At 36.3% G+C, this 26,866-nt stretch overlaps 1 protein-coding gene across 1 annotated transcript in view; it reads left to right on the top strand.

Moving 5' to 3' along the window:
* PPP3CA (protein phosphatase 3 catalytic subunit alpha) overlaps window positions 1-26,866 on the top strand; it is a 302,715-nt gene that overhangs the window by 220,394 nt on the left and 55,455 nt on the right. Inside the window, exons 3-7 of the mRNA XM_081224575.1 lie at window positions 4,576-4,700; window positions 12,912-13,023; window positions 14,085-14,230; window positions 17,076-17,215; window positions 26,557-26,634. Coding sequence (XP_081080701.1) covers window positions 4,576-4,700; window positions 12,912-13,023; window positions 14,085-14,230; window positions 17,076-17,215; window positions 26,557-26,634 — 601 coding nt within the window. The remainder of the gene's footprint in view (window positions 1-4,575; window positions 4,701-12,911; window positions 13,024-14,084; window positions 14,231-17,075; window positions 17,216-26,556; window positions 26,635-26,866) is intronic.

Below are 26,866 nucleotides of genomic sequence, written 5' to 3'. Positions count from 1 at the left end.
CGTCTTACTCTCTAGATAAGAGTCGTCGAAGAGCTTGTTATAAATCTGCATCTCTGGAGATTCTGATTCAGGACCCAGGAATCTGTAGTTTCAAAAGCTCCCCAAGTGTTACTGATGTAGAACCAGGTAAAGAAACCACCCTAAACTGTGTGGAGTTCCCACATTCTCCCCCAGTCTTGCCGCACACTAATTCAAAAGCTGTGACTTAAAGGCTTAAAACAGGCACCATCTCAGACCCGTCAAAGACCTTCAGCTTCCACCAAAGCAAACTCCAACTGTTGTCCAACCCTGTCAATCCCAAGGGCCCCTCAAAACCTTGACTTCGTAGTTAATGGATTTCCAGATTCAGCACAGCACAGGCCCAGTGGAAGAATCCTAAGGTAGCACGTTTCTCATGTACCTTTTGGGTGGTAAGCGCTGTTCTCCACCTGGTCAGTGAACCAAACTGACGGCTTCACGCAGGTTATAGTCCTCGCGTAGGTTATATTCCAATGGGAAGAATCAGGGAGGAAACAGGCATGCAAATTAATCAACTAGATCATTCCAGAGAGTAATAAGTAGGATGAAGAAAGTAAAACAAGTTAATGGGAAGAAGAATGATTTTAGAAAAAGGTAGCTCCTTTATAGAAAGGCCTCCTTAACACTACTGACATGTAGCTGAGACCTATTGGATGAAAAGGAGTCAGCCTGTGAAAATACAAGAAAGAAACATGGCTTATTTGAGACAGAGAAGACTGGCATATATTGAACAAGAAGGGCAATAGGATGGTGACTAGATAGATAGATAGGTAGATGATTTTTTTTTAAAGTTAAATAGCTTTAACGTAAACTGACCTGGGAAATCCTTAAATCTCTTAATAAAAATATCTCAATTTTTCGGGTGTATTTTATTTGAACTACTGTTTTCTTTCATTGGGCTTTGCATATTTTTTATGATTGTAATGTGCAAGTTGCTTTCCTTTGCTGGACATTGTCATAAGAGGTCCTTACTGTGAAAGTATGATTTGAATTGTGTGGCTGATCTAAAGTAAAGTCAGTGATGATGTGGCCATCATACAAGTAACTGAATTGCAGGGTATTTTGTTCTCCATGCCAACTTTACAGCAGTTGCTCTCTGCTGTTTTATATCGTCAAGCCAAGACCCAATAATTGTGCTGATCTTATAAATCATTGAGATTCTCTCTTATCACAAAGTTACTGTAGGCCAAAAAGAAGAGCTTACTTTTCAGTTTTTATAAAATTGCATTCACAGTAATGTACTTCTGTAGTCCAACAAAAGTTATCCGTAATGTTTGCATTGTCTAGAGCCCGTTTATTTATAATATTGTGTAATTCTGGTTGCCAGATTATGCTACAGTTGTATGTCAGTTGCTAAAACCACTTAACTCCAGACCTGTGGTCCACAGCCTGAATTAATGTCTTGATATTTATCATTGACGTGGAGGTATAAAAAATAATGATCCTTGAATTTTCAGCCATGACCAGGAATTGAAGTGGAGGAATCAAAAATGAAAGAGAGGATAGGAGGGGAGGGAATGGTGAAAAAGATGCTTCCGAATGCCTTTCACTCCTCCTTCCCCAACCCCAAGCACCAGAATCCCATTCTTTCTGGTACCTTGATATTTTAGATACAACTATTCTGAAATGCCACTTTGATATAACATTTATCAAGTTCATATCAGGTCCCAGGAACTCTCCTAATCCCATTACATGATTAATACCTTTAATTCTCTCAATAGCCCAGTAGGGTAAGGTACCAATACCATCCCATTTTATAGATGAATACATTGAGGCTCAGAGAAGTTGAGTAACTTACCCAGAAGCACTCGGGTAGTAAATAGGATTGGAGCCTGAGTGTCTGGCTTCAAAGTCTAGGTCGTTAAATGCTGTACCACACTGCCTCTAATAGCCTTAATGCTACACCCATTTTGACTAGGGGACCTTTTAATAATAGCCTAAAAATATGATTATTAGACTTGCTACTATAATACAAATTCCAAATAATGTTTGAATCCTCCATCCTACCCCATCACCTGGCTTCATGTTTCCCCTGAGCCTTCCCCCATAATTGACCCTCTGATAGGATCCTATCCCTCTGATAGGATTCAGGATAGAGAGAGGGACAGTGGCAAGGAAGTGTCCTGGTCACAGGCGTTCACATTTGACAGGGCTGCATCAGTTCAGCTGAAACAAAGCGCCCTGCTTCATACTTTCTTTCCCTGAAGTTCCTTCCTTCAACTTCTGAACTTAATGGAGGGCATGTAAAGAAAGGCTTGGTTCCCAGCCAATCTTTTTTGTTTGTAATTTCTGGTTTGAAACATAACATGACAGGTGTAAAAATGCCTGCCATTTGAGAGAAACCTGTGATAAGTAAGCCATACCAACTGTAATTTCAAGGGATAAATCAGTGGAAGATGAATTATCTTATTACTTATTAACTAATAAGTTTATCCTTGCCTTCTTAAAAATTTAGTAATACAAGATATGCTAATTCAGTTTTCTAAATGGATTTATTATTATTAGTCCATTTAAGTTTTAAGAATTGTTTTATTATCTACTTATTTTTAATTGTATTATTATTATTATTAACATCAGTTTTCACAGCTCTAAATGCAGCATGGAAGTCTCCCCAAAGTGGGTACTGGCACCTGTACCCGGCAGTGTTTGAACCACGACACTTGTTGCTCTTTATTTCTTTCCCTTTGGTTAAAATACAGTATATGACATGTCTCTCACAAACCAAATTCCTCATTAGGCCAGGATAAGGACCCGTTTGCAAAATACTAACTGTAAGAATAAAAACGATTATTTATAAACAATTTTCTAGTATGATATTATTTCAGAAGTGGAAGAATATGTTTCTGGTATTTGTACTGTGTATGTCTTGCTCATGAGAGGGAAGAAGCTATGGGATTGGAATTTGCAGAAAGAATGCCTTAGCAGTTATAGCTCCTTGTAATTTACATCTGTTTGATAGGTTCTAAGATTTTCGAGTGCAGGTATTTTAAAATAGAGTCCACCTGTACCTGTTTCAGGCTTATAGAACTCTGGGTCCTTACTAGCTGTTCCTTGATGGTAAGAATGAGGATTTATATGACATTTTTATTCACCCACTGTTTTATAGTTCTTTCATCAATGAACTCCTTTGACTTATTTTTCTTTCTATCGGCTTGCATCAGATAAAGGAATGAGGTTTAAAACATTTCAGCTTGCTTGTGATTACAGCATAGAATGTGTTAATATAGCATCCTTTGGCCTCTTGATTTCCTATTCACTGATAACATTCATTCTATGAACCTCTTAGCATTAAAGAAACAGCCACATCGCGTTCATCATTCAAGCATAAAATTGTCTTAAGGTAGTAAATATATACACATGTATAAACCATATAAATGTCAAAGATATTATTATAACATGATGCTTGACAGCAAAAGCTTTGAATTAGACAAATCTGAATTGAAACTCGGTATCAATTTTTTTTTTTCAGTTCAGTTCAGTTGTATCATTCTTTTTTTTTTTTTTTTTTTTGCGGTACGCAGGCCTCTCACTGTTGTGGCCTCTCCCGTTGCGGAGCACAGGCTCCAGATGCACAGGCTCAGCGGCCATGGCTCACGGGCCTAGCCGCTCCGCGGCATGTGGGATCTTCCCGGACTGGGGCACGAACCTGTGTCCCCTGCATCGGCAGGCAGACTCTCGACCACTGCGCCACCAGGGAAGCCCATGTCATTCATTTTTAACAGTGATCTCGCCTAGCCACATAACCATAATGGAGATAATATTTATTTTTTTAGGGCTTTGAAAGTAGTAAGTGAAATCGTAAGTACTGAATAAGGGGTTTTAAAAAGAGAGACTACATAGCTTTTTAAGAATTTTGGTTTAAAAGAGAAGGTGAGAAAGTTAAGAAAGTCAATTCCCAGTCATTATTTATACAGTTTTACAGGATTTTTATCATTTCACAATTAAAAAAAAATTTGACATCTGATGCCAGGGTACATCTTACAAAAATGCTCTTTTATAATATAAATTTAAATTAAATTGGAGTTTTTTTCTTTCTCAGTGGTACATAAAATAATGGTGTGTTTTATAATTGATGGCATTTTAGAGTCAATGAAATACATTTTTTATAACGGGTATCAACATTTCCTTTTCTTCAGGAGTCAATAACATGTAGTAGATACATATTTAGACTTCAGTATATAGATTATGTCAAATTTCTGAACCTCTCTTTGACTAATCTGCAAAAGGAAATCCTATCCCATGACTATAAACTGTGTAGAAATCTCTTAGCACAGTGTTTGGTGCAGAATTGTTAAATGTACAACAATAATAGCCATTATTGTTATTATTATCTTTATTTTTCCAGTTAATCTGTGAATTGGTAGAACTGGATGCAAAAGCCAGGTCTGCCACCAATTAAGTTTGGAATTTCTGTCTCACTTTCCTGTTTTGCAAAAGAACGTTTTGGCTAAGATGACCTCTAAATTCCTTCTGGTTGTAAAATTTTGTAATTTTATCGTCTAATTCAAAGTCTTAACAAAATGTAACCATCAGATGAATTTTCTTTGTTTCTTTCAGTTTGCGGGGACATCCATGGACAATTCTTTGACTTGATGAAGCTCTTTGAAGTGGGCGGATCTCCTGCCAACACTCGTTACCTCTTCTTAGGGGACTATGTAGACAGAGGGTACTTCAGTATCGAAGTAAGTCTGCATCATTTCTTCTTAGCTGCTCAGTAATGGATCAACAATATCTTAGCAAAATAAAGTGGTATATGTATTGCCTTAAGTAAATCCCTAGTCTTTACCAATGAACTTTAATACACATAAATGTGTGGGATATTCCATATCCTATTTTCCGTTGATTCTCATATGCTTTTTATTGCATAGAAATGCCAAGGAAATGGCTCATAGTAAGATTTTGCCTTTCGTACTTTTTATAGGTTTGCAACTTTGCAAAACTTGCATGATATTTGACATTAGATAATTCTATCTCCTGTTGAAACAATGAATCAAATTTGATTAAATAAGCAAGAATGTGTTTGCCTGGTTATGTCTTATAATTATGAGACAATAAGTTATTTTTGTAAATTGATAGTCAAGTGCATGTGTGTGTGTCTGCATTTGTGTGTATGAGTCTGTGTGAGTACACTGACAGCTGCTATATTTTGTCTTTTTTGGCACCTGTCATCTAACTAGGGTAATTTGTCAAAAATCATTAGTTAAAACAAAACAGATAACCTTTGAGTAGAGGTTCTTCCTCAGCATCCCAACTGCATCTGCTTCAGGTAAGTAGAAGTTACGTTCAAAATAAAGACAAGGCTCTTGTTTCATTCACATGTTTTCTCTTTCTGGTGCTTCACATGGTGTTTCATACATAGAAATGATTCATTAAATATTTATTAAAAGAAATAATTTGAAATAAGAATAAGTTTTAAAGAATCAGAGCTGATGCTGTAGTAGCTGACATTATATGTGCTCTTGGAAATAATGCGTTAAAAAGGAAAACAGTTATCTTAATTAAAGAGAGAAATCAAATTTACTGAAGTCTCACACCAATGTCATACATTCATAACAATCATTTATTAAAGAGATTCTAGGTTTTTAAATTTTCATCATAATACTTTATTTATTATAGGAATATTTAATGTTGAAAAACATGTCACTCCTAAATGGCTTTTCTTTTTAAACTATTATACTAACTTTTTTGGGGGGGTTATTCAATTCACCTCCCATCATTGACTATGCATATATGTATATATATATATATAGCCCACCAATATATTAATCACATTTAAGGATCTCATTTAAAGATCACATATTTCTTAATCATTCATGGTCGTAAGGGAGGGAGGGGTGGTGTTGGTGTTTAAGTCCAAAAAGAGGAGTACATTTAGGTATTTCTTCCATGTATATGCACTGTAATTAGGAGAATTTAAAGAAATATACATCCTTGCTCTCTAGAAACCTAAATCTATGTAGGAAAGTATAACTGTAAAAAGCTTTATAGAATAAGAAGCCTTGAACAGATGGTTCCAGGATTCAATTATTATTTGAACTGATTATTAAAATCTTGGGATAAAAAAGGTACAGAAAATAATTACCATTGGAATATAGATGTTTGGGAGAATATTGAGGGCATATATGGCTGGGGTTAGAAACAAAAAACAAGATTTAACCAGGAGGGAAACTCAAGTGAGAAAAGTACAGAGGAAGAAATTAGGAAACCTCATAAACCTCATCCATGGGCTAACTTGACCAACATGGCAGAGAAGTGTGACTGAGTACAAATTTTGTAAGACCTTTGTATCACATTAGGGCTAGTATCTGCCAAGAGTGAAGGGGAAAAAAAAAAAAAAAAACATAATGGTGGTTTGAACAGGATAGAAGTTTATTTCTCTCTCTAGTAAAAGCTCATAGATGGGCGGACCATGGCTGGTGTGACCCCACCTGTTGCCAGGGCCCAGGGTCTCTGCCTTATTGATCTGATGTGCGTGGCCTCGTTACAAAGTCAACCTCATGACCCAAGACTGCTCATATTCCCACATTACATGCAGCTAGAAGGAAAAGAAGGAAGCAAAGGGTATGTCCTCTCATTTAAGGATGTTTCCCGTAAGTGGCACTGTTACTTCCCGTGGGCCAGAATTGGTTTACCTTGCGTATGTGATTTCCATGTGTAGCCAGATTTGAGAAAGACTGCTATAAACAGAAAGCAGTAATGGGAGATAAAGAGTTTCTGCTACTTCCCTTAAATTAGGGTCATGTGGAAACTAAGAAAATATTTTTAAAAATTGTTTTAGTGACTCTTAAATTTATCTTATTCATTTAATATTTATATGCTCCTATGGAAGGTTCTGAGGATAAATGAAATCGGTGTTCTACTTTTCTTGAAGCCCACCTTCTAAGCAAAGAATGGCAAAGACTCTCCTGTTGGGAGTGATTATATTTTCTTAATCTTACCAGTCTATTTACCTTTGATTTTTTTACGAGAAGAGTTCACGCTTCTGAATCTCTGGCCTCAAACCTTTTGAAACTTCCCAAACTCTCTCTAATTAGAGCTTTTTAGAACTGTTTCCTTAAAGAAGTTGCGAAGCAGTAATCACTGGTTCCTCCATAGATTTTTATTTTAGTCTACAATTAATCTAGATTTTTGAACTATGAAAGTTGTGGTAGTTTATGTAATATGTACCTTCTGCAATTCAAACAAAGAATCAAAGTCTGAAACCAAATGTTGGTGAAATATCGACTGTATGTATCATAGGACATTTAAAAGTTCTGAGATGCATATATCAGAGTCCCCATCTTCAAAAACAGCTCTTTAATTCAACTCTAGAAGTCTGGGAGTATAGCCCCAGGGACTTACCACATACACACAGAAATGACAAAAGTGTGATGGCCAGAAGTAAAAATGATCCATTTTGATTAGACTGTGACCTTTGAGGGGTTTGAGAGTGGCTCAGTGATATCAGCCTATTTAAAATAGAACTGATATTTATATAAAATATACTTACTGAAGATACTGTGAGGCTTCGTATTGTGGATTAAGGAAGCTGACATTGTTTGCAAGCTGGAAATGGTATTGTTTGCTTAGTATAAATGATCTCATTTATTCCTCACAGCTCTTCAAGGAACATGTAAATGTCTTTCTTTTCAGCATGCAGAAACCAAGGCTCAGAGAGAGTCACACACATAGTAAATGGCAGTGCCGGGATGCAAAGTCTGTGCTCTTTCCACTACAGCCCATGCCTTGGCCATATACTCACTAAAAGAACCACAAAAAATGCACACGTCAGTGATGCAGGCACTGATACACACTCTTTGTATATAATATATATATTATATTACACATTATATAATATGTAATATTATATATAATAACTCTTTGTATATAATATAATCTGAAGGGCAAAGCATTAAATATAAAATGTTCTCTTTGAGCATCCTGTTGGTTTAAGATAAATTCTAAAATGAGAGCTCAGTTTTCCAGCGTGTACTATCCTAACAGGCTTCCTGATTCATCTCAATAATTCAGAGTTCCACTGCAGGTCTCCTCCTTTGGCTATTCTCTGGGCCAAGAGGAGCAGTTAAGTTTAATTTTTATGAAATCAGCTTTGAAGAGTAGGTTCAGATTTCATGTAGTCTCAGCTGGGTAGTATTTTCAGGCACTGGGTAGTGTGCTCTGGGCAGTACATGGAGTTCATTTTATACACTCCCTCCCCGCCTTTCCCCCCATCTTCTTTTGCCAAGATTAGAAATCGTTCCCCACAAAGTTAGCCCACATGAAACAACCAACCTTTTGAGTAGTGGTGAAAGAGATAATTTTGCCTGGGATAATGATTTGCCTCACACCAAATACCATCCTCTTTCTCATGATGGCGTTATGCTACCTAATCTCTTTGATCAAGACTATGTGTATATATATATTGATAGTTTCGTGTCTGAGTGTGTTACTCTGAGAATGCAGGGAAAAACTCAGAATTGCAAACAGAGGCACACACCACTGTTTCTTTCTTCTATTCACTTCCTCGGGCTCCCTTTCTAGCCATTCTGCCCTGCAAGACCTTGCCTTGAGCTTAGAGAGCTGTGCCCCTGCACCAACGACTAGATCTCAACCCAGGCCTCAAACACCTTTAAGCAGGAAGAGTAGTTGTGTTTATTCACTGTAAGCTCATAGACTAGAACGAACCACAGCACGTCAGGCAATGTTCCATGCTTCTGCATGAGAATAACAAGCAAAGGGTACAGCAAGCAATGTTAGGTGACAGAGTGTTGCCACAGACATGAGGAAGAAATTGTCTGGCCGTCTCCCTGCAGCCAGTCGTCCTTAGAGTGCATTGCTAGTCCCACTGCTGCTTCTCTGTGTGCTTGTCAGACCATGCAAATGATGTCTTAAAGGAGCAGCATTTGACATTTTTTCAGGAGTTTGGATCTTTTCCCAGCCAGTGCATATCCCTCACTTTACCGTCCTGTGACTGAGAGACAGCCCTTTTGATTAGAATGTTTCACAGCATGTATAGTTATTTTAGGGAGCTGCTTGATATGTATCTGAAGCTGTATGTTTGTGTGTTTTACTTCTTGCTTCCTCTTTTACATCCTTCTTTACTCCCCTGTACAGGTTTTTAAGAATACACATCATTAAGAGGCACAAATTACAAAGTAAAGACCTGCACTGCGATTATCAATGAGCCAATTAAACTAATGAAGAAAAGTATATCCTTAGTGCTGCTTCATTGGGGAAGCTAAATAAGAGAAAACTATGCCTGTGATAAAAAATTAACAAAAAGATACAGGAGGCTCGATCTTTCATATTGACTAAACCAAACTAATTTTAGATTGTAAATATCTGTTTATTTAGAGGATGACTGGAAAGATAGTCGAGGTCCAGTTGAACGTGATTAGTGCAATTAATTTACATCTCACCCTGCAAAAAAAGCCAATGGAACTTGCCTCTCTATTTCTACTTTAACCAATTAATCCAGGGAACATTTTATTCACATTAGCCATCTGATACCCCATGGACAAAAATAACCAATTATTTAACTGATTTTTCTTTCATTGTTCATTAAATGGGATAATTTTTTTACATTCTAATAATTTTTTTAAACATTCTAATAATTTTTTTACACGAGACTTTTCTTTTTTAAAAGAATAGCAGGTTATAATTTTGTTCAAGATCTTTAGCTCTCCAGCATGTTAGAACTTTAGATGGCAAAATAGTTACCAGCAGCACAGTGTTGTGCTTGGCAGTGCTCTCCCACCAGATGTTGAGGGTGAAGCTTGCGGGGCTCCACTCTCCAGTCCACCCTTGCCCTGTCATTTACCATTGCCACTTCTTCCATATTGGCTGCATTTGTGGTTTTATTCAGTGTTTGGGAAGATATTTTATTCTTGCCACAGGGGAGAGGGAAGTAAAATGTGGAAAGCGGATTCTTATTTTTATGGTATTCTGAGCCAAGAATTTGGAAATTGAGTTTTCTTTTCTCTAGTCTTGTCTTTACTTTTCTTTCCTCCTCCCTCCCTTCCTTTTTCTCTGTCATCTCTCTCTCTCTCTTTCTCTCTTTCTTCCTCTCTCTCCCCCAATCTCTCTCTACTTCCCCCTCCTTTCTGACCGCCTTCCTTCTCATTTACAGGAAAGAGGCTCACGTTTCCTGAACTCCTGCTACATGCAGGGTGCTTTACATCCATTACATAATAAGGGACATGAAATGTGTACTGAATCATTTAAAAGGTAAATAGGTATGATAAGGATACCACAGGACCTTTGAGGTTTCAGTTATGAAAGAGCTATAGTAATCAGGACTAGAGGTGATAAAGCCATGTGCTAATGTTGAGACAGGATCTTTAAGAGATGGCATAAAAAGAAAATATGGACCCTAGAATATGATTCCTCTAGTAGTAGTATTTGAGTGGGGTTAAAAAATTGCATTTTAGATTTTTGTTGGAGAGATTATAGCTTTGCTTTAAAATAAATTGTTACAGGCAAAACTAATCTAAAGAGTTCGGAACTGTGGTAACATTTTCCAAAGGGCATTGATTTGGGAGGGGGCACAAGGGAGCCATCTGGGTGCTGAAATGTAACTGAATCTGGGCAGCTGTTTCATGGGAATATACATATGCAAAAATTCATTGAGCTGTACCTTTAAGATAGATACATTTCACTGGATATAAGTTATATATTAGTGAAAACAAGAAACAAAGAAAACCTTTTTAAAAAGTAACTACAGAGTAGCCAAAACACGTATTCTCTCCCCCAATGTATGCATTAAATACAGCACTTTCAACAAGTAGATATAATTTTTTAAAGACTTCACATACCCATCCCATTTCTATTCCAAGTCAAACATCCAATGTTAACAACCTATTTGGAAAAATATTTTTTATATAATTTATAATTTAATTTATATTTTAAATTTATAATTTTAAATTATAATATATAAACAAAACATACATATGATAAAATCTTATAAATTTTGAATTGAGAATAGTTCTCTCATTGACATTAATAACAGTGTATAAATATCATCTCTGAAATGTGAGACAAGCTTGATAATACACACTCCTTTTACTAGAACATTATAAGTGTACCTCTAAACCTGATGCATAGCAATCAGAGACTCATTGAGCCACGTACACATATCAACAGATCATAATCCTTCGATACAGGCCATTTGGTCAACTTCTCAGAAATAGTACTGTCATCTTTCACATGAACTTTAGGTAATAACTATAAGCAGAAAATGGTAATTATAAAATTAACTAATGTAACATATATATGTAAAATTTGATATCAGCTAATTATTTTTTGTTTATTCAATCATAATTACAGTGAGGGGCAGTATCTTGCTTGAACAACTCAGTAATACATATTTTTTCTGATAATTAGTATTTTCTTCAAAACTTGGACTATATATTCAAACATTTATTTCCACTCATTTAATAAATTATCACATGAGCGGACAGAGATGATTATTGCTCACAGGTAGCACCACAAATGAATTGCCAGTAGCTTTTCCCTGTGGAGATTATCCGGCATACCTACTATATGTTGGAAAACTCATTATTAAAATGTAAATATTCTTTCAGTTTTGGTTTTAGATTTCAGTAACCAGAATCAGACTTTTGTCTCAATATTTTTCTGGTTCTCTAACATCTTAACTTTCAGAATAAAGTTCATGAGGATAAAAAAGCATACTTGTTTTCAGTGTGCTCTTCTCTTCCCTGTGGATTTTTAATGAATGCTATTTGAGTATAATGAAATTGATGTTAATACTTGAGTATCCCAGTTATCTTAATTCACACTCCAGGAAGACTGTGTCAGTGTCGGTTGATTCCAAGCCTGGTGAATTTATACTTGGCCCTCATTTTTATGCAAACTGTAATACCCAAGTAATTAATTTGAGAGTTTTAAGGTATATGAAATGTTTCCCCTAGCTATCAGTAGCATGTGTAGTGAGATTCCCTGGCCTTCAGTTTATTTACAGTTATGTATAAAACAAAAAGCTCAAGGCTTTAAATACCAAAGGCACTGAAATAAGAGACAAGATAATGGGAGAGAAGAGTAGTGAAGGAGAGAGCATAATGGAAAATAGATACAGGGACTTTCCTGCTGGTGCAGTGGTTAAGAATCCGCCTGCCAATACAGGGGATACGGGTTCGAGCCATGGTCCGGAAAGATCCCACATGCCGCGGAGCAACTAAGCCCGTGTGTCACAACTACTGAGCCCACGCACCTAGAGCCTGTGCTCCGCAACAAGAGAAGCCACTGCAATGAGAAGCATGTGCACCACAACGAAGAGTAGCCCCCATTTGCCGCAACTAGAGAAAGCCCGGGCAGCAATGAAGACCCAAAGCAGCCAAAAAATAAAAAAAAATAAAAAAAAATTAATTAATTAAAAAAAAAAAAAGAAAATAGTTACAATCCAAGTCAGCCTGAGCTTGTCAATGTTTGCTTCCAAATTTTGTGGTGCCTTTCCTTTCTAATTCTCCCATTTCTTTTACCTAATTTTTACAAAATAATTACCTTTATAAAGAGAAGTGACTTTATTTTATTTATTAATTGTCTATCACATTTCTTCTCATACTTTGACACAAGTATTTTTAGTATATTTTCATTTTTAGTATATTTTCATTCAGGCTTTTCCCAATAAACTCTATGCAGTCCATTGTTTTAGTGTGGTGTCTAGATCTCCAGTGCAATGTTTATACTTTAGTATAGATGAACCTTGGCTCTGTACCAAAGTAATGTTTTCTGTTTGATTTTCAATATCCTCCATAAAAAAGACTTAGCCTTTTGGGGACTTTTGGTCACAGTAGTGCATTTGGTTCATGTCTTCCTGATATGTCAGCCAAGGTATGTGTAAGTATAATGGAAAATATTTATTTTTATATTATTCTTTTTTTTTTTTTTTTCCTCAGTGTGTGCTGTATTTGTGGGCTTTGAAAATTCTTTACCCCAAAACACTGTTTTTACTTCGTGGAAATCATGAATGTAGACATCTAACAGAGTATTTCACATTTAAACAAGAATGTAAGTATACTTCAGGCTTCTTCGTTTATCATCGTATGTGCTAAATAGTGATTTTAATCCATACAAAGAGCGTATTACAATATGATCCCTTGCTTAAAAGTCAAAAATTCAAAAACTGATACTATATTATGTCATTCCATATTACTTTCTGAGCATGGTCAATTAAGAGAATTCAGAATTTCTTTTTAAATTATAATTTTTTATAAAGTGATATAAAAATTCAAATTAATATTTGATGTGATTTAGCCTAAGCAACAAGTGATGAAATTATTTTTTTTAAATAGCCAGAATACTGCTGTTGAGGATAATCCTACTCTTTAATCTCAAATCACTCAGTAAAAACAAATGGCGGGCAGATTCAACATTGAGCCTCTCTTTCTGGACCCAGTAGATTTGCCAGCCTTGAGTGGATTTTACAAAATTAAAGACGACTTCTTCCTTTAGAAATAAATGCTAAGAGTGAGGAGTACTTCATATAAATTTCATTTTCCTCTTCTCTTAATTTTCCTCATTGTCCTTGGAAGTTTCAATTTCTCTTTGTCATTTAGTCCTATTTCAATGGAGCATAGAGACTTATCTCAAAACATTAGATATAAGTCAATAAAGGAAAAGTAATGTGCCGTGATTTAGAAACAGCTTTGGAAACTTTCTTGCAATCTGCTTTTCTATAAGAACATTCAGGAGAATCAGCCAGTTTTGTGCCCTCTTCTGTTGGTCTCCTAGTTGCTGTGTTTTTTTGTTTTTGTTTTTGTTTTTAATACACATCTGCAGATAACTAGCAGGGATATATGTATACAAAAGTTCTCACCTCTGTTACACAAAAAGTAACTAAAAACTGCCAAATATGGAAGAACAACAAAAATAAAAAATAGTAGATATAAAGATTAATATATAACTTTTAAAAAGTCTTCTGTAATCACATTTGGAACTTTGCATGTGTAGTTATATGCTAATATGATTCCGGCAAGAAAACATTTTTTTTTAAAACCCTATTTTTATGAACCAAATCCTACCTGTGAAATCATAAGAGTAAGTAGTTGGTTTTTAATCATATATTAAAGGTAAAATAAAGTATTCAGAACGCGTATATGATGCCTGCATGGATGCCTTTGACTGCCTGCCCCTGGCTGCCCTGATGAACCAACAGTTCCTATGTGTACACGGCGGTTTGTCTCCAGAGATTAACACCTTAGATGATATCAGAAAAGTAAGTTCTGTTATTTTCCAAGTCTACCATTTGGTGTCTTTCAGTAATAAATGCAAGGCATTAATTTCCCTGCCTTTATCACTAACTTGAAACTTCTGAATTAAAATGATTTAAAGTGGTCATGAATCTCTTTTTTTTTTAATCTAGAAAGAAACATATATTTATACTTGGAAGAGTTTTCATCTCGAAAACCTCAAGGTTCATTTTACCATGTGATGTGTCATTAGAAATACTAAATATTTGATCACTAAAATATATATATACACACACACACACACACACACATATATATATATGCCTTTTCATTTCCCCTTGGCTTGTTTCAAACAATGTGTTGTATATTCGTGGTATATTACAGTTAAAAGATGTTGCTTTCCTCTTGGGAAAATATCACAACTTGACCTTTAAAATGTGTCCATATTAGCATTTTTTTTTAAATCTAACAATTTTCACAGCTTAAAATTTTAAAGTAACAACCTAACAAAGGCTATGATGCTATTTTATTGATTGTACTGAGAGGCAAGGTGAAAAACAGTTGATTTTTTTAAAGAGGTATTTTTCTACTTAATTTAATATTAGATCTTACTGTTGTTTTGGCCAGCAAAAAGATGAGTTAGATTGAATGTGGGAATATCTCTTTCATGAGAAAATGTAGTATAGGATAGTTTTATGTAGTGGAAGAGGCAGTCTTTTATTTCTTTGATTATGCTCAATATTCTTTTAAAATTTCATTGGTTTTTAAAGAAAAACTATATTTAAGTAAGTAAAACAGTCAAATTCTATCTGAATACTCTATCATTAAGGTCCGAGTCTTCAAATGTAAAAATAATATTGTATTTACTTTCCTGTTAGAAAGGAAATTCATGGGTTTTATTTTTAAAATTAAACAAAAATACATTAAATAAACCTTTGTTTCCTGCTCTGTGTGTTTGTGTCCTTTTTTATAAGACACCATTACACATCTGCTTCTGGCGTTCTGTAGCACAGAGGATTGATATTTGCTCTATATTTCAAGTTCTGTAGATACAGGACACTGAAGTGTAGTCATGGAGTTCAAGTATAGAGTGGTTCACTTTCTGCATGAATGTAACCACTTTATTCTTCTAGAGTCTGATGGACTCCTGAAATCAGTAACTAAACTTCTTATCATAAATTATGTAGATTTTTAAAATATGCTCTGCTATCCCTAGAACTTTGTTTCTGGCATGTTTCAGATATTATGTTCAATTTTTGTATTTGTCAATACACTTTGGACTGAGCCATAAAGTGATTTTTATGTTTGCGTTTGCCATATGTCAGAGTTTCCACCACACTTACTTTAATTAACTTCAGAGTTGCTTATTTTCACAGTAGATGGTATTAATTTCAGAATGCATTTTATAACTTTGCCAGAATAAATTCTCTATTCTGGTGGCCTTACCAGAGCTCTAGCTGGGATTCACATTAATCAGGAAGTCTCCCCCCTCTACTGTTCTATCCCGAATAATCAGTTCTTGCTTCTCAGAAAGAAATTCTGTATTTTTATGGACAAGCATTATTTTTCTTGTATGAATTGTTCCAAAAGCATAAATTATTTAAATTATCTTAAGTCTAAGTTTGCAATGAATATTTTATGTATAGTATAATGGTTGAAATATAGAGAGTCTTGTCTTATTGAAGTTTTTCATTGGGTGTTGAAAAAGTGAAATATTGCTTCGTTCTTTTTAGATATTAGTAAAAAATGGTGTGTAGCAAGACCATTATTTACATCACCTTTTATGTCTCAGAAAAAGAGAGAATTTGATAGGCTGTCAGCCTTATATATTCACCTGTCCCTATGGGGTTTTTTAAAATATTAAAGTATTGAAAATGAAGAATATTGATTCTTAATGTGTTTTCAAAGCTGTTTTATGCTTTTTTTCAAGAGACTCCATAATATCTGCTAACTTCACCCAAGATCCTTTGATTGTAGTCAAATCAGGATAAACTATAAGATGGTGACAGTGTTATAGAATTGTTGGTGAAGTGTCATTTCCAGTTATTGTATTGCTCATAGCTTCTAAATGTACCATTTTAAATTGAAATATGACTTTGCTAAACATTTATAGCTGGAAACTTGGAAAATGGATTTTGTATGAGGACTTAAGGTAAAACTATAAAGCTTAGAACTGTGAGCTGAAGAATGACCAGCTAAATTGGAGTTCATTCTACTGCTTATTGTTAAGATTGGTTTGTACCCAGTAAAATGACTCCAATCATCTTGGACTTTAATTAGAAACTTAGATATCCCCTAATGAGTGAATATCCAAAATGTCATATAGCAAGTAACTACTCTTAAAATGAAAGCCGTCTGTTCTCAAAATTATATTGTTGAATATAAACACCGTAAATTGTTCCCCATCCTGATTTCTAAATCACAGTTTGATGGGGGCAGTAACAGAAATTTCCCCAAAGATAAAAAATAAAAGCTTCTCCTCAAGAAATGAAACACAGAGTCACATCAGTTGGTAATAACTAAAACACTAGGCTGGCTAAAATAAAAAGGAGAGAAAGACGGAGAGGAAACCAGGAAAAAGGAGAAACAGAGTAAAGAGTGGGAATTAAAGAGGCAAGAGGGAAGCAAAGGGTGAGCTGAAGGCAGATAATAAATGAGTGTCAGGAGGAAGAAGGAAGGAAAGTTCGAGAAAGGTGAAGAGTCGAAGAGTGGGGAGGAAGGAGCATAGGTCAGGAGAGAGGTAGGGAACAGTTCACGCTGCGCTGTGGCTGGGGAGCAAACGTGGGTACTGCAAAACGCTGGTTTCTTCTATTTCTGAATTCCAACTTTCCAAAGATTAGTATTTTGTTCTCTGTCTTCTATTTTTCTTAGTTAGACCGATTCAAAGAACCACCCGCTTATGGACCCATGTGTGATATCCTGTGGTCAGACCCCCTGGAGGATTTTGGAAATGAGAAGACTCAGGAACATTTCACTCACAACACAGTCAGGGGGTGTTCATACTTCTACAGGTGAGGACGGAGAGCTCCAGCGTGCCTCTTGGAGCACGTGACATTCGTTAACTGTTGTTATTCGTCAGTTCATGTATTTGATTTAGTTATTATGTGCGTAGAACGTTTCTAGGAAGCAAGTACCAATGAAAGGTTCACTTTGGTAGCCTGGTTCAAATGGGTTCTTAGCCCTTGGAGAATAAAAATATAAATAAATAAGTAGATAGAGAAATAAATGAATGTATCTATATAGACATATAGATATAATATCTGTGAAGAATAGAAAAGGCATAAAAGCAGCAAGTGGCTTCAGCATGACAAAGCAGCTGAAGAAGGTAGTAGGGTTTAGTAGAAGATTTGTTCTGTTTCAGGAACTGTAGGGAAAAAATCCAGCGCCAGCCTTGATTTTCTTTTTTCTTCATTTAATTATGTCATCACTTAAAATTTTTTTTACCAGTTTTCATAACTTAAATGAGAAAACCAATGTCAAATTGATCAATTAAATTATTTTCAAGTTATTCTTAAATTTTCTTAAGTTCATTGGACTTCCTGAATAAATTAAAATTAGCAGCAACCCAGTATATAGGTACCGTAGTAAATTTATTCTTAGCACTTTGACAAGCCATGTTGACAACATTTTTATAGTAATGTTTATATTTGCAAATGTATAGAGATTTGGAAACATTACCACCCCCAATAACATTTCAGAGCACTTCAGGAAGAAATCAACAACGCAGTTGGGTTTTTGCATACCCTCACGATTTTCCTGACATCTTAGTTACCTCAATTTTAGCCTACTGCATTTTATTACCCAGAGTTGCACTAGGTTCCCTTATCAGACATATAGTTTGATGTGAAAGTGGCCAGAATGAAAGTGCAAAAGAGATTATGGAGAAGTTGAGAATTTAAGTTCTAGAATACATAGTCTTTTTAAAAAAAAAAAAAAACTGGAAGATCATACCTGATGTTCACTGAAGTTTACACTCAATTCCTGCCCTGGCAGCCAAGCTAATGACCAGGCTGGAAGAACTCTGTAAAATGCATCCAACCACATATCTTTCATCTCTAGAGTAAGCAGATATCATCCTTCTGCATAACATTGATCAGAGTTTATTCTGGAACATTTTGGTGGAAAATTTTGTTCCATACATTGTTTCCCTTATGGGGGAAAAAGTTTCCTTTTATTTATCTGTTGATGTGATTGAGAAATTGAAGCTTGCGAACAGAAAGTCTTGTACACTATAAAGCATCATTCAAAGAATGGTTTTTGTTTTAAATATTAAGAAAGAGGTTTGTTCCAAGCTTATTTATGAGAAAGTTTACAATTCATTTCTATGTTTTGGAAATTTTGGCTAAAATTAAGAGTCATGGTATAGTATTTCTGAAAAGCCTAAGGTTTCTTTTCAGTAATTAGTTAATTGGAGAGTAGTCTTTTATTAAAGACATTCCAACTTTTAGTGAAAACTTGTATTGTTGAAATATATCAAAGCCAAGTGTTCAATTTTCAAATCTGGTGTCAAATCCCTAATTATACCAGGAATGTTTAAATTACTTATTTGATACCACTGAGTTGTGCTTCAATAATACAATATCAAATAAAATATAAACCTCTTGATTTCAATATTAAGCCATATTGCATTCATCTTTTTTTAATTCATAGTATAACATTCCTCTATTAGTTTTCTGAGTCAGCTGTTCAAATATATTCTAAATAAAGTCCTGTACTGAACTTATATAAAGTTATGATTTTTTTTTGTTTTGTGAATATAGACACAGATGTGTTTACATCAGACGTAAAGTCCATCAACTAGATAATGGGAGGATTATGCGTGTTTTCACACTTTTGTTCTCACCAAAATTATTATTTAACTCCTCTCATTAGAGGTTCTTAAGAGATAATGATCGCTAGCCATGAGAAATGCTGACTGTCAAAATCTACAGCCTATGTACTCTGAGAAATGGCAGAGCAGTGTGGATTGCTTTATCTGAAGAAAAAAATGACTCACATTCTTCTAGAGCTTTTTGATTCTTTTGTCTTTAGTTATATCTTGAAGGTGTCAAGGCATCCTCTGTGGTCATGGTTTATAAAGCTGATCTAGAGGGGCACAAAGGAACAATAAAATTAGTAAAAGAACTCGGTGACAATTACCTGTTTGAGTTATTGGCAGTTAGTTTGATCCACAACTCCCAGTTTTATTTCACATGTATCTATAGAGTTTGTATATTTAATTTGCTATGCCACCCTGTCCATGATCTAATGTATTATCTGGGCCATGATTTAAATAAAATGAAGTTATACGGGCTTCCCTGGTGGCGCAGTGGTTGAGAGTCCACCTGCCGATGCAGGGGACACGGGTTCGTGCTCCGGTCCGGGAGGATCCCACATGCCGCAGAGCGGCTGGGCCCGTGAGCCATGGCCGCTGAGCCTGCGCGTCCGGAGCCTGTGCTCCTCAACGGGAGAGGCCACAACAGTGAGAGGCCCATGTACCGCCAAAAAAAAAAAAAAAAAGTTATACAGATAGATGCATCTGTAAGAATTTGCCAATGCTGCTCATGAGTTATAGAAGATAGTGCATATGACAGAGAGGAAGGAATCCATAAGAACTCTGCTTTTGCCCCAGTGCTACCATCATCTTTAGAACCTTAGACCAGAGTTTGCATACTCAATGCCTATAATGTTCAAGTAACTAAGATGCTTGAAGCAGCCACGCACTAGAGTATAAAGCTTTGTGAGGATCGTGACAAATCAGAGGTAAAATTTCATTTTCATGGAGCCCAAATGAAACTGTCAGCCAGATTTGGTGCTTTGGGTTGTTTACCTTGGAGGCATCCTGTAAGCTTTGTGTTCTAGGTATAGCTTGATTCAGAAGAAGTGAGTTAAACCAGCCATTTTAAAGTTCCTCTATGTGCTGAGATTTGAAGAGTATCTTGACGGTCACTTAAAACGTGTTTTTGAAGCTACAAATAGCAGCTCACTCAAATCACTACTGGTCTCTTAATCACAGATCAACAGCCTTTCTTCTGTTCACAAGCTGCCCAACCTCTCTTCTACAGTTGACACTCTTGTCCACCCCTTCCACCTTGAAATGCTCTGGGTCCTCCTTTTCCCATATCCTGATTCTCCTCTGACTTAACAGGCAGATCCCTGACTCTTCTCCTGCCTCTTTCTTTGTCTTCCTCCTGCTCTTGACATTTTTCTTCACACTGTTCCCAGGAACCTCATCTATTCCCTTAACTTCACTGTAAACTTTGAACTCTGTGGTTAGATTACCAGATCTATGTCTGGTCCCTTTGTCTCTTTATCTCTCCTGAGCTCGAATTCTCTATGCCTAGTTTTCTGCTGGAATTTTTATCTTAAATGTTCCGTTGTCACCTTATCCTGAACTCACCTTGCCTGAAAAGGTTTATTATTTACCTTCCCACTTGCTTAATTCCCACTGGAGATTTCTCCTGGTTTTTCTGTTTCTATTACCAGTTCATTTTCCCAATCACACAGACTAGCAAATACCTTTGCTTTTTCTTCTTGTGCTGAAATCACCACCAACCAGTCATCATGTCTTATTGACCCTTTCTTTAAAATATAACCAGCATCTAGACCATCCTGCCTTCCCTCCCTCCCACTCTGAGTTCAAGACCTTCATTTTTAGCCTGTCGAAATCACGCCTGATTTCACAGCACCTTCCTATCCCCTCCCCTCAATTCACACTGTTCCATTCATGGGTAACCTTTTGAGAATTCATTCATTCATTCATTCAATTATTTAACAAATATTAGCTGAGCACCACTATATATGCCTTCTGTAAGGTTTTATAGGTACTCAAAGTCCCCGCCTTTGAGGGAATGACAGTCTAGTGGCAGAGACCAATAAATAGAAACTGATAAATTGCAAGGTGAGTAGTTCTGTGATAAATGTGGAGGTTATCTCTCACATACACACACAAGGATGACTGGGGTTTCAGGGACTACTCATGGTGGAAATGTTATTAGACCTAAGTGTTAAAGGATGAGTAGAACATATATCCGACCAGAATCCGTGGGGGAGGCTCTTGAAGGCAGGGAAGTGAAAAATATGAGGAAGATAAAAACTCTTGGAATTCTAGAAAGATGACTACCCAAATGGTCTCACTTTACACCCAATCCCAAATTATAGGTAGCTGCTTTGGTAGACACTAACGCTGAACCTTCATATAACTAAGCTATTCTACTCCTATTTTTATATCCACTAGAAGTGTGTACACATGTGTGCCAAAAGACATATACAAGATTGTTCCTAGCAGTAGTATGCATAATAGCCAAGAAATGGAAACAACCCAAATGTCTGTTTAGTAGAATGAATAATAAACTGTAGTATATTTATGCAGCTATATGCAGCAAATGAGAATGAGAAAAACTGCACAGAACAACATGGATCAATGTCACCAGTATAATGATGAGTGGAAGAAACCAGATACTAAAGAGTGCATACTGGGTGATTTCATTGAAATAAGAGTGCAGCATTAGAGAAACCAAGTCTATAAGGTTAAAAGCCAGGATGGTGGTCACCCTTAGTGAGGTGTTGGTGACTCGAAGGACATTTGAGGAGTTCAGGTAATGTTCTTTGTCTTGATCTTAGCACTAGTTACAAGGGTGTCCACTTGTAATCATCTGATTGGTGCAATTTTCTGTAAAGATGTTATACTTCAGTAAAAAGTTTGCCTTAAATAAAAATTGCTCACTGCTCTTGAGGCAGCTGGCAGCCAGGAGCAAGTGAGGACTTAAGCTCTGGTGAAGCTCTGGCAGGAAGAGTTGGGGCCCTTCCAGACTTGATCCCTAGTGGGCAAAATGAAATCAGTTTGGAGAACCTGGGGCAAAGAAAAAAAACACGGCAAGTCCTAGGAAAAGATAGGCCTGACAGCATCCGGGCAGTGCCAGGACACCCCAGGGCTAGGAACCCATTGCTAGGCCCCAAGATGCAGAGGAGGAGCTGGGCAGGGGGGGCGAGTCCTCCATACTACCAGGCTGAGAGTGGGTGAGGCACCAAGGAGGCAGGTGGAGGCTTTCTCTTGGTCCATTGGCAAGGGATTGCAGGCTGCCTGCCTCTGCTTGGCTGAAGCCAATGAGGGAAAGAAACCCTCTGCATCTCGCACCTGCATAACTGCCCCTGTTGAGGCTCCTCCAAAAGTTGTGTGTGAGCTTCAGTAAGCTGACAAATTGCTGCTGAGCATTTAGAATATGAAGGCAAATAAAACAGTGTCTGTCTGTTAAGGCATTCGCTATTAACTGGAGAGCAGATGTATAAACATAAATTACACTGCAGTGTGACAAATGATGTATTAGATTCATATGTTATGGGAACATGGTGGATGTAGCAATTTTATGCACCTCAGGGTGAGGTAGGTTTGAAGGGTAGGGTTCACAAATGATAATTTAGCTAAGGCTTCGCAGAAGAGTGGGCCTTTGCAGAGGAACAGACAAACTCAGGGAAAGTATATGCAAAGGCATAGAAGCATAAAAAGGCATTTGAATAATGCCTGCTAGCTATTATCATGGTTAAAGCATCTGAAATCTACAAGATTTATTTCAAGGTCTAAAATAGAGTTTAATATAGCCAGAAACAAAAATAATAAGAGAAGCAATAGAATGAGTCTAATAATAGCTGTTTGCTCTAATGCCCAGCCAGTTTTTCTATCATTTCTCACATTTTTGTCTTTTCTACTTTCTTTACCTTTGTTCATGCTCAGTCTCCTCCCTATTCCTCTCCTTCCTTCAGTGGAATTTAACCCCTTGCCTGTCTGCTAATCCCCATAAGTTATTGCCTCTAAGGTCTAACACAAGTCACAGCTAATAAATGGAACAGCTACTGCTGGAATCTGGGGCTGCTGACTCACGTTCTGTGGCACATTCCTACCTCCACACTGTGGTGGTGAGGACACAAATAGGAGTGGCTGAATGTCTACTGCCATGGGCCAGGCACGGGGCTAGGACATCTACATATGTTTCTACTTCATTTAATCTTCATCTCAAATCTATGAAATAAATAATACTGTCTGCATTTTTGAAAATGGGGTAATTCAGGCTCAAAGAAGTGGAATAAGAACCCAAATCTAAGGATCCTTACTATTCCATGGAAATTTCCACCTCCCTTTCTACTCAGAGAAGATGCATTTTCTAGTGCTTAAGGAATAATCATATTCCAATAGAAAAACCCCCAACATTTTCAAAGACTACAATAGCTTCTTTCCCAAATACAGCAACGCATGCTGGTAAATATCACAAAGCTGAAAGCATCACTGGCCTTCACCAATCCCTGAAGCAAGTGTCATTACAAGACATGTTCAGGACATAGGGTCAAAAAAAACTGTTCCAGCAGAATCACTCATACAGTTAGATTGTGCCTGACAAGGATACCCCTGTGGAGGGAGATGAGTGGGGCTGAGATTCAGCCCGCCCTCTGCTCAGAAGGCCATGGCCCCGGCTTGAGCTGATCAGCCTGGAGGAGGAAAGCCTCTTTCTTCTTGGTGGGCCCAGAAATGTCACCTTATTAATGAAAAGAGAAAAGAAAAAAAAAAAAAACTACTACAAGATAGATATTTTTCAAAAAGATTTCCTCAGACCCATGTGCTTTCTTTTTTGCTTTATAATTTCTCTACAAAACTTTATTATTTTATCTTTAATGTAGTTTTTTTAATTTAAAACAATATGTTTTACCTTGCTACCTAGATTATATCTTCAGGACAGAAACCATGCCTTGCACTTATCATACCACCCCTCCCTGTGTCTCATAACAAATGGAAAGAAAATCACCAATTAGTGTTTGATAAATTATTGGTGAATTAATGATTTTCCAACTCTCTCTATGGTGTTAAGGTGTTCTGAACTCTGCTTTTCCTACCATTCTACATGTATCTTTTTTAATGCTTTTCAGCTGAACACTTTGTGGTTTATCATCATTTCCATTAAAAAGCATAAAAATGTGGTAGAGGGTTTTTTCCTAATATTGTTCAAGAAATTATTATTTAGAAAAATGTTTGTAAACCTTAGAAAGTTCGAGTATTTGAGTATGCATGCTTTTACATTTCTAAAAATCTTCAAAATGAATTCGCTCAAAGTAATCAAGTGTTCCTCACTTAAAGCTATTAACCTAGCAAATTAACCTAGGTAGGTTAATTTTATCTTCTTCAGATTTCCATTAAAAATAAGATGTATATTTCCATGGGGGAAAACTTAGCTTAAACACATAAAGGTATCAAATTTAACATGAAGAAAATATATTAAAATTATGTTTTCATAAGACTAGGTAACTTCTTCTAAAAGGAAAAAAATAGATAAAAAAGAGCAACCAAGCCCTTTGCACAAGGGAAAAAGTGACAAACATAGACAAACAACCTCTGTCTTACAGTAGTACAACAAGGCAGTAGTGTCTTTCTAAAGAAGCATTTTGAGGGCACAAGAAATGTAAGTACTCTGCTTAAAGAGATAGGGAAGGAACATTTATTGAATGCCTCCGGTACTCTGTCACCCTTTGGCTGGGCATCTTGTAGCTAATATGTACCAAGCAAATGTGCTATTTTTGAAGACCAACCAGTGTCTCTGAAATTAAGGTCTCTTTTGTTGACACACTGATCTGGAAAAGTGATATACTCACCTTTTCCCAAAGTAGAACAGAAGTCTTTGACGGCACATGTTGACCAACTCTTGATCTAGGTACCATGTGGACACGTTTCCATGTAGACACTCTGGGTGGGCCATCTCCTCCAATTTGTAGATCATGCTAATATTCATCAGTTAGGTGGTTTATTTATTGGGATGACCTGGGAACACTAGGAAGGGAAGGCGGCATGGATGTCTCCTCTTTCTATCTCCCTAGCAAATTGCTAGAATATTCTAGAAGACACATGTGCACACACACACACACACACACACATGTGCACAAATATGTGTGCACATGTTGCACATGCACAAAGACTATTTTTGATTTCAGATCACACTTTTGCCAAAAAACTGAATCCTTTTTATAATCAGTATCTCTACAGTGATATGCCATCTTAATGGTATTTTTTTCTCTTCATCAGAGAATTCCTACAAAATCTGTAGCATAGAAATGATTTTCATCTTCTCTCTTTTTTAAAATTATTTGAGTGACATATATTATTTCCCCAAAGAGCTATTTTTATAATTGTGAACTGTTTCCTATAGTATATGTAGTTTAGGTTCTAGTGAATATCTGTAGGTTGTTTATATTTAAACAAGCATTGGTTGCTATCTCTTGATTTGAACTATCTAAAATTTATTCAGTTTTATGATATACATTTTTCTCATTACAAATTCTTGGAGCAGAGATAAAGTGATTGCAAAAGGTCTTTCAAGTTTAGTTTGTAATTTGAATTTCATTTTTAATGAAGTTTTTGTCTTTGGTTTTGAGACTTTCTTAACAGACAAAATCATATTGATTGTATATTTGATATTTTTATTAAGTCACAGGAAAGAATGTCTTAAGATAAAATTCTGTTGGTCACATTTAAAGTACACATTTTTAAATCTTGTGGATTTCATAATTCTGTTTATATTTTGAATGATATAATCAGTTGATGTACCCATAAAGAAGTTGACAGTTTGACTTTTCAGAAGACTTACTCTCTCCCACTCCCTAGCAAAGTCCAAAGTCAAGCTCTCAAACAGGCACCCAAATACAAATAATGCTATATTTGAGAAAATTGGGATTTATACTTTAAATTCCACTCTCATGTTATATTTATGTTTCAGTTCACTTTGTGTTTAGATGTAGACTTAATAATATTGATTTTCTCTATGAGTTGGATACTTTTCTAGTGTCGTTATATAATGACAGCATTCTTTTTCCAATTCACACACCTCCAGCCCTTTAAAAGTACAGCTATAGGGAATTCCCTGGTGGTCCAGTGGTTAGGACTCAGCGCTTCCACTGCAGAGAGCCTGAATTCGAACGCTGGTCAGGGAACTAAGATCCCTCAAGCCATGCGGTGCGGCCTAAATAAATAAATAAAGAAAGAAAAGTACAGCTATAGGCAGATGCAAACTATTATAATGGAATGGATAAACAACAGGGTCTTACTGTATAGCACAGGAAACTATATTCAATATACTGTGATAAACCATAATGGAAAAAAATTAAAAATAATGTACATATGTATGTATAACTGAATCACTTTGATGGACAGCATAAATTAACACAACATTGTGAGCCAATTATACTTCAAAAAAAACACAAAAGTATAGCTATAGGTACTTTTTTCTGCCACAGGGGAAAACCTGTCCTTAGAACCAAGAGGCTTGTTTCATGAATGGGTATATGTTTGATTATACTTGATCCAATCACATAACTCTTTTCTTTTTGTCTCTGGCAGTTACCCGGCTGTATGTGAATTCTTACAGCACAATAACTTGTTATCCATACTTCGAGCCCATGAAGCTCAAGACGCAGGGTGAGCAGTTTTGTGGGTTTATGAAAACCATGCATTGCCCTTTGTCAGTCCCTCATATGCTCAGCCGTGGAGGTTCCCTTTGCCAAGCTCTCTCCCTGAAGGAATTAGACCTAAAAATTGCCTTCTGGTGACACAGATATGGCAGGGCCCTGGGGAATAAGTGGTTGCAGATATGCAGTAAAGTCCCCTTTAAAGTCCTTTCATTTTTAGCTTGAAGAGGTAGAATTTCCAC

This window comes from Mesoplodon bidens, assembly GCF_964165515.1.
Source record: "Mesoplodon bidens genome assembly, chromosome: 1".
NCBI classification, from domain to species: domain Eukaryota; kingdom Metazoa; phylum Chordata; class Mammalia; order Artiodactyla; family Ziphiidae; genus Mesoplodon; species Mesoplodon bidens.
Note: the sequence above shows the minus strand (reverse complement) of the source record. Positions and strands in the feature narration are given on the sequence as shown.